Source organism: Dermochelys coriacea, chromosome 10 (assembly GCF_009764565.3).
Source record: "Dermochelys coriacea isolate rDerCor1 chromosome 10, rDerCor1.pri.v4, whole genome shotgun sequence".
Lineage (NCBI taxonomy): Eukaryota > Metazoa > Chordata > Testudines > Dermochelyidae > Dermochelys > Dermochelys coriacea.
This window is the reverse complement of record NC_050077.1, coordinates 62,492,542-62,502,038: the sequence shown is the minus strand read 5'-3', so window position 1 is coordinate 62,502,038 and position 9,497 is coordinate 62,492,542. Positions and strand designations below refer to the sequence as shown.

General features: G+C 40.7%; 1 protein-coding gene across 1 annotated transcript in view; it reads right to left on the bottom strand.

The window, feature by feature from the left end:
* Positions 1-993: 993 nt before the first annotated feature.
* The window catches only part of ONECUT1 (one cut homeobox 1), a 28,707-nt gene continuing 20,203 nt past the window's right edge, over positions 994-9,497 (bottom strand). Inside the window, exon 2 of the mRNA XM_038420803.2 lies at positions 994-1,516. Coding sequence (XP_038276731.1) covers positions 1,224-1,516 — 293 coding nt within the window. The 3' untranslated portion in view covers positions 994-1,223. The remainder of the gene's footprint in view (positions 1,517-9,497) is intronic.

The following is a 9,497-nucleotide window of genomic DNA, read 5'->3' as shown; positions in this document are numbered from 1 at the left end:
AATGAATTAAATAGAATGGAATATAATGTTTGGAATCTAGATGATATTGCTTGCTGGGAGATGTATATAAAATACATTGGTAGGGAAAAATGGTCTTTTGACACTCTTCAAGCAGATGAGCTTTCAGCACTGTCAGCCAGGGACAGTGTAATAAAAGTATGCATACAAGGCAAATATCACATCAGCCATACACACAGCTGTAAAGCCACATCCTGCTCCTATTGAAGCCAATGGCAAAACTCTCACTGACTTCAGTGGAAGCAGGATCCTATTATTAGCATCTGTGCTCTGACACTGTGACATTAGCTGCTATTCCTAAAATTACATTCTTTCTTGCCAGTCATGGAAACAAATATTAAAGTGGTTTAATAATTGCAAATAACAGTCTTGATTACAGGTTTTATGTGTTATACAGTTAGATTAGTTTATACCTATAACTCTACATAGTATTTTGTGTAAAAATAGCTTTGGAATATTAAAATCATTGCAATAAAATACCTGCAATATAATATTAAATGTATTCTTTGGTAGCTAGTCGATTTTTTTTAATGGATGGAATATTGTTTCACTTTTTTTTAAATCTGAACATTCCTTAACAAACAAAGAGAATGCACTGGTTTAGGTATCATTCAAAATTTCTTTGCCTAGTTTGAACTTGTTTCCAGATGTTGCACTAGCAAAGTTCAAACGATAAAACAGCAAAAATCACACTACCGTTCAATGAATTCAGACGACTCCATGCTATGTTGGTCATGCTATGGCACAACCCTTTTTGAAGAAGAACCCTGACTAAGTCCTTAACCACTGGTGTGTACACAGTACGGATACACCATACACCATCATGGCAATATCTGTGGAAATGAAGAGCCATATCTGAAAAGATGTCCATTCAATGACAAGAAATCACTATGCTCCAAACCACTAAACAAGCCAAATACGGTGAAAATGATCATGAATGAAGGTGTAAGACCAGTGGTTTCTTTCATTTCTCTCTGTTTTTTTTCTTTTCTTTTTCTTGCAAGTCGTCGTCCTACTCAAGTGTGTATCTCAGAACAAAGTCAAAATGCAGGTGAAATAAGTCTTTGGTTTCTTTGGACTTATAAATAACTTTTTTTTTCAAATAGTTCTAAGTATAAACCTGCTGTCTTGAGGTCCTGGTCTTTATTTAGTTATTTATTTATTTTTAAAGCTTTTCCCCCGAGGTTCAGTTCGTGGTTACTCCTTCATGCTTTGGTACAAGTGCTTGATGAAGATGATGAATTGCCTGAATTGGAGCTGCCCTCGTCTTGCCACTTATCCAGACTCCTCCGCCGTGCATTCATGAAAAAGTTGCTGACGGTGCTCAGCTCCAACCCCAGCTGCTGGGAAATGGTGATTTGTAATTCTTTGGATGGACGCTTATTCTCCTTGAATATTGCATGTAGAGTTCGACGCTGGACATCCGTGAAGACCAACCGAGGCTTTTTGGGTGTATTCCCTCTATCTTTCCCATGTTCTTGTTCTTTCCTCTTGCATGCTGCAATAAACCATAGGAGAATATTAGAGTTTGGACTGAGAAAGTATCAGAGAAGATGCTGCTAATGCCAGTAAACACAAAAGTTGGAAATAACATTAATTTCATCTTAGATCTTCCAAATTTAGGGATGATGTGTACGTTTGGGTAAGTCAGCCCCTCTTGGACCTACCATATAAGTTAGTTTGTGTTGGTGTAATTTACACGCTGAACAGCAAGTTGACAATACAGGAACACATAAGATAGAGGAGGATATGGCATTCTTTCATGAATTTGTGCATTCTTACATCCACCCACTAGTTGATTTTTTTCACAACTCATTTCACTCATCTCTTATGGCCCTTTGGAGTGTGAGTTACATTAGTTTATATTCCCAAAGACTCCCTTACACTCAGACTCAGTGGACCCAATTCAAAGATGATATGTACGGTTTGGAGTGAGGTGTAGCTTGCAGGTTAATCAGTGGATGTGAGTCCAAGTAAGTCTCAGGACGTCAGAGTCTAATTAAGTTTAAGGGACTTTTGAGGGAGTCAAAGTTGGTGTACCATACATACTGAGGGATTTTATATTACACTAGTTTAGTCTCCTTTAGGTTCATCTCTGACCCATAGAATCCCCCTCCAAGTGGGGAAGGGTGTGGCCCTGAGGAAGCCACGTCTAGGGGTAGTCCCTAGCTGTGTGGGTCCAGAGTCATGATGCCAGGGAGCTGAGAGGAGGCTGGTGGAGTACGGAACCAGCACAAAGGCACCTCACAGTTGCCTGGCATCCCACAGACCTCTAGGGTTTCATGATGTGTAAGGGTGGCTTCTCCATTCCATGGAGCAAACCTCATTCCCCTGGCAGGACCATAAGAAAGAAACACCAAGAGGAAACCCCCCCCCCCATATGCTTGACTTCTCCCAGGGAAGGGGTAGCCTGGCCTTTTATTCCCCAATAACGTCCTGTGAGGGTCACAGATATGCTTGTAATCATATTGACCCAGACTTACTGTCCTCTTTTACTTTGGTGTATAGAGAAAACATCTGAGGAGGGAGAGGCACCTCTATAATTGTTTATTAAAATGCTACAATTGAGGCATTTAACCTTTGATAATGCCCAATAATGCTGGCTATATAACTAATGTATCATCCCTGTAAGATGAAGAGGAAATTTACTGATTTTTCAAAGACAAACTTTTCCACATTTTTTAATCTTTCTTTTTTTGTTATCAATCCATTTTCTGTAGCATCTTTTAATTGGCAGAGAAACAAGGAACTGAGAGGGAACAGCGTGGTATTACACTCTTGAAGGCCAGATAATTAGATAGTTTGTACAAAATAAACTACACTGTGACACCCAGAACAGTGACACAGTAAATCTTGGTTACAACATTTCCATTTAATTCCATCTCTCTTTCCATTTTTGTTTTTTGGTGTTGTTTTATTCTGTATTTTTAAAGTGAATATAGCACTTGTGAAAGTGCTGTAATGAAAGACCTGGAGATTATTCATTGGACAGAGACAGAAGGAGCGGTGGGAATGCAAACTTCCCTTTCATTCCCCAGCAATTATGCCTCATTGCTGACCTGAACGGACCACCTCTAGAGATAAAATTAAAGTTTCTCCTCCATGCCCATTCAGTCCTCATTTCTGACGATCTCAGTGCTTATAGTGTCCTAGTATGGCCACCCATTCCCATAGAATTAGATCGAGGGGATCAAATTATTCCACAAAGGCCCCCAGATATCTTGTGTATTGTCATTCACAGCAACCTGTGCATGAGGCAGGGGATAAGGGCATTTCAGTTCTCTCAGCAGTGAAGTTTCTGAAGAAGTTACTTATCAATATTTATTCCAGTGACAGCATTTTTGCTCGGTTATGACGCACTCGTCAAATGGACAGAGATTCAAAATTTTTTATAGTTGTTTTGAACTAAAGAACCATTTAAAATTCAAACTCCCTGTCCTCTATGATGATATACCATTAATATCTCAAATCTTGTGTTTTTCATGCAAGCAAACCCTCAGTGACATTATGCTTTGTATATCAATTAAATAATTCTTGGACAAAAGCTGGAGTTCAAGTTGAGAGTATATATTGGTAACCTAAGAGTTTGAATACCCTTGCAAAAATGTTGTATTATCTATTAAGAAACAATAAAAAGCAAAGATATTCACAGTAAAGAATAAACTTTAACAAAACCTCAAATCTTTGAAAGTATGGAAATTCACAGTAAAGAGATTCAAAGAACCTAAACTGCTGCTGTAATGACCCCAGCGTCTATCCTTACCTTTGCCCTTGTAGTGATGCCCCGAGGGGAGTCAGGGAAACAAACTTTGAGAGAAAATTAAAAACAATTTCATTTCCTCAGAATGCCCCCCTCTTTAATCTGTCAATGGTTGCACAAATTCTGACCTGTGCACAGACACACTGTGTGATGAAATAATAATTTGTTATAATTTGTCCTGATTGAACAAATAACATTAGAATCACAACCAGACAGACACACAGCGGTAAATACAGAGTTGGTCTATCTGCATATATAAACCTCATAATTCTAGGTCAAACAATTATAGGACAGTCCTCCACAAACATGAAGAATATTAGAAAATAAATTATGCATTGTGAATCTGCCTTGTAAAGCTTGATGTCTTCTTGAGCTCTGTGGCTCCACCCCATACAAGTTAAGATTCCTAAATAATTCCCTAGAAAATGGCCCATGATTTGAAAATACCTTGTTCCTGAGGACCTCAGCATCTGCACAAGGCCTGAGGTTCTCAAAACCTATTGCTGCTGAGAACACAGGGATCCAAAAAGTTTAAGGTACTGGGGAGAAAACATAAAATGTTAAAATAGTGGTTAAAGATCAAATAAACATCTGTCACTTTTCAAATTGTCAGAACATTCTTCTCATGCCCCAGTATAGGCAGCATTTCAATCTGCGAACAAATTGGTTACTCCGTTCAAAAGTTATAAGGGATCTTGGAAGCAGAGCTTAGAACTGAATTCAAAGCTCAGCCTTAACTATGGGGTTGCTACCAATGCCTCCAAAATTAATTGTATTTTGTTCAGTTTAATTGAAAGTGCCTCACCTTGGCTCTACACCAATTAAAAAAATAAAGTGCCTAATGCTGCAGAATATTGTAGATTGAATTAGACTGATCACATACTACACCATCAGACCTGCCAACAAAACCAACAAAACAATAACCCCATATTTTACCAGTCTCTCCCCTCAGATCAAATTCTATCCAATTGCCCAGGAAAATTGGTAGGCTTTGCAGAATGACAAGGCGATTGAGAAATCCAGAGTGCGATGGATCAGGAAGGGAACTTATTCTAGAGGCAAGGAACTCTCATGGAAATCACATGACAGGTATTTCCTAATTTAAGTTGAGAAAACACCATCTCTGGTGCTTCCACTGATCTCATCAGAGAAGGCAACATCTGTTCAGTTGCAGTCCTCTCAGGAAAGTGATATAACCTATACCACTATTTCTGTTCTGACATTCTTACTATTTGATCCTGACATTCTTACTATTTGATTAAAGTGTGATTCTGCTCCAAAAAATAAGACAGTTAAAATGCTCTCAGGCTGGATAATACTTACTGAATGAGCTGCTGTTCGAAATCTTGTTTTATTCCCATTATTCAGTGTGTGGCCCCATGCTTTATTTATTGCACACTATTCAAACCCTCTCTGGATATTAAATTATTAATTACCTCATGGACTTTTGTCTGGAGCTTATCACTATAGTATCCAAGCACTTCACAGATATTAATTTATTTTCACAACACCCCTGTGAGGTGACGGAGAAGTATTACCCCACTTTTACAGTTGCAGTACTGAGGCACACAGAGATTAAGGTCAAAAGTGTCCACTAATTTTGGGTGCCCATTTTGAGACATCTAGGACATGATTTTTCAGAGTACTTAGCATTTATATTGCACTGTATACGTTCAAAGCACAGCTCCCACTGACCTTAACAGTAGCTGTGAGTGCTCATCACTTCTGCAAATCAGAACCCAGGGTCTCAATTCAGGTTCCCAGAAAATGAGAAACACGTAATAAAAATCATCTCTGATGAGTTGGATTTAAGTGACTTGGCCAGAATCACCTAGGAATTCTGTAGCAGAGGCAGTGATAGAATCCAGTTCTCTTGGGCAGCATTCAGCTGCCTTAACCATGGACTGTCCTTTCTCTTCCTGCATTTCCCTGCCTCATTCACTACACAGCTTCCAGCTTCTGCAATAAATGAGGCTGGTGTTCAAGAAATAACAGCCTCCTTCACTACACATCCTTGATTAATCCCCAGACCACAGTCCATCCTGTGCACTGATTGAGGCAGGGGTCTTGTGGAAAAAATAGTATATGATCATGTAATTAAGGACTGTATCATAATGCATATGCACAAGGAGGCCGAATTAAGGTTGCAAGGATAATCTGGTTTCTGACATTTCCTAACTTTTGTGTGCTTGACTTTGCAACATTAATCTTTCTTTAAAATGTAGATTTTTGTGTGTAATTTCCTAGGTTTTTAAAAAAGCGAAATAAAAACACATAAATTGACTCCTGTTGAATTATATTGACTCCTATGTGGTTCAACATCAGAGTTAGAACCTTTAGATCTATAACACAGACCTCTGCTACCTGAGCTAACAGAGTAACTGATAGCAGTAGTAGGTTGTCATCCTCTATGTGGACCTGGACTAGTGAAGGATCTGACACACACTTTGCCAGACAGATTTCACAGATATCTGCTGACAGCAGAGGCATGGTGAAACTCGGAAATTTTGGGTGCAATATCTGTTTCTGAAAGGGAGCATGCTTTAGAAGGCACAAAGTCTTCTGCTCCCCTCCCTGAAGTCTGACCCTTCCTGCCTATGTTCCTTCCAGCCTGACACTGTGCCAGTCCTATCTCCCCAAACCACCACAACTACTCATCCCAGAAGGGCCAGATTAACCCGTCACAGGGCCCTAGGTAAACATACACTTCTAATATAAGTGCCACTCACTCAAATTTGGTCTGGCCACACCTCTGTCGTGACACAGGGGCAGCCAGGCCAAACCTGAGTGGCATTGTAACTTTGTGCATGGCCCTCCTCCCACATGAATTTTGGCCCTAGGCTTGGGTCTAGTTTGCCGATGCATTAATTTGGCACAACATCCCCGTTTCCTCTCTGCCCCCAGCTCCTCATCCAGTCTCAGTCTCAGTCTCCCTCCTCAAGCTTCTCCTCCCAGCCTTCCCATTCAGGCTCTTTGCCCAGACAATCCCAATATCTTCTCAGCCTGTCTTGTCTCCCCCTCCTGTCCACCCCCCCCGCCACCCGAGCCCCAGATCCTTTCTCCAATCTACTCCCTTTCCCTGTCATCCTTGGTGAAGCTTTCATCCCGTTTGCATTTCAGTCAAGCAGATTCGTCCTTTTCCTCTCCTCTACAAGGGTGACAGCACTGGGCAGCGAGACCATATAAGTGACAGTCTCTCCACTTTCACTGTCCAGTGCCCAGCATCACAGTGGCCCACAGATGTCCTGCTCTGCAGGGCCCCTGTAGCCCTGGGATGAAGCATGCTCAGTACAGACGGACTCTCAGAGAGTCTTAGCTGCCAAACTTTAACAATACTCTACTGAGCATGTGTGAACTGACTATTTTTAGAGCTTTTTAAGGTAGTTTTTCACAGGGTTGGCAAAAGGCACATCCCTGCCAGCAGGCCAGCCTCTCTCCACCCCAGCCAAATTTCCAAGACTTGCTACAAAGCATGGGGGTGCTAGAGCTTTTCAATTAAAGGGTTGTAAGAATGTTTTAAACAGGGATAAAACAACATATTTTCCCCTAATCTGATTCTTGGAATCAGCTGACCCAGCTGCTTTTGCTTCAGCTTTTAAAAAAAAATAATTCTGAGGCAGCATAGAGAATTTCATCCTGAATGGTTATGGTTTGGCAAAGTTATAAGCAATTGAAAACAGAATCATATAATGGGACGTGTCAGCCAACCTTAATAATAGGCGCTGCTACCAGCAACACCTATAGAATAATTGTAAGAACTGTCCGCTAAATTTTTATGAAAGGATGCTCTTAATTAATAACTGACACTTGATTTTTAACATGCATTGTAAGTGTAGATATAGCTATATAATATCATCTCTTTATATAGGACCCAATACTAGAACTATCTATCAAGTGCACGGATCATGCAGCTACAAATATGTCCTCTGAAGCAGCTGTGGAATGGTTAAATCACCATCTAACTCCTCTCCCTTCCCAGAGGTGATCTGCCTGCCAAGGAAAGGAAAAGAGAGGGCCAGGGCTAGACACAGCTCTACTCCACATGGGGACTGTATATGAATTCTGTAGTCCCCATCCATTCAAATCCAAGCAGTGGGTACTATTCTCATCCTTCCCTTCTGCCCCTGCCCCTTGCACACTGGGCTGGTATTCCCAGGAAAAGTTATCAGCCCAACACACAATATATTTACATGGGCAGGTGCAGCGTATGCATTCTATACTGGTGCATAACTCAGTGCTGGGATTTCTAGATGTTGTATTTCATTTGTGGCATTTTGCTTTAAAATTCAAGACAGTTAATTTTAAAAATAAATGTGTTTTCCAGTTTTGTGAAAAACTTATTATTTTCGGAGATCTCACTACAAAATCACTGTTACCGTAGGCAGCTAACAATAACTTTGCAGCTTTGACATTAGTGAAGTGAATTCATTCCTGGATCTGTTGATCTTTGAGCATCCTGAAAAACTCATCTCTTTTCTTCAACCTTTGAAGATGTGGACGGAGATATAGCTGGGTGGTCAGATGAGAGGGGGATTTTATATTTTTGTTTGGGTGTGTAATGGCTTTAGTCAGGATCAGCTATATGAGCAGATTTTTGTGGTTTTCATCCTTTATTATAAATATTCTCAAATATTCTCCTTGCACTGTTTAGTCAGGTTGTGATGTTCCCCTCGGTGTTGGCTGGACTGGTGATCTGCTAGGTCACCCCCATCCTTGACTCTGGGAGCCAGCCTTACCCTGCTCTGCTGTGAGAACCCCCACTCCTGGGTTGTTCATGCACAGCCTCTGGCATGTAAGCTGCTTGCAGCTACTTGCAACTGAATGACACTAGCCAATATCTCCGGTCCCAGACACAACTCTAGGAACCTCTGTCTTGCAGTGTCCAGTTATGCCCACTGGATGCTGCAAGCTTATACGAGTTCATCAATTTGACAAAGAAATTGATATGTACCAGGCTTGTTATCCCAAGGGGAGTTTCTGACACGCTTCAAACAAAACACACTGCTTCAGGTAGAATAAACAAACAGATTTATTAACTATAAAGATAGATTTTAAGTGATTATAAGTCTAAGCATAAGAAGTCAGATTTGATCAAATGAAATAAAACCTGACCTTAACACTTTCAATGCCCTTACAAACTTAGATGCTTCTCACCACAGGCTGGCTGGTTGCTCTTCAGCCAGGCTCTAGACCCACTAAATCGACCCCTGCAGCATCAATTGCAACAGCCTCAATCTCCCGATAGTGAAGACAAGCCCTTGTAATTGCAGATACACCATCTATGTCTCATACCTCCCTAGCCTACCACCAGACACCTCTCGGTGTTGCTGGGGATGGATCTCTTATGTTATTATTAATTAATTATTATTATTATTATTTTATTATTTGTATTACCATAGTACATAGAGAGCCTAACCAAGATCAGGGCCCCATTGTACTAAGCACTTTACAAACACAGAGTAAGACAGGATCTGTCCCAAAGAGCTTTCACTCTAACTAGACTGAGCAGGCAAAGGGTGAAATAAAAGGGAACATTGTTATCCCCATTTTACAGAATAGGAACTGAGGTACATATAGATTAGATGGCTTGCCCAATGTCACACACTGAATCTGTAGCAGGGCCAGAAACTGAACCCAGAACTCCTGAGTCCCATTCCAGGGCCTTAATCACCAGGTCTTACTTCTTTCCAGAAGTGCAGGATGAAATCTTAGCCCCACT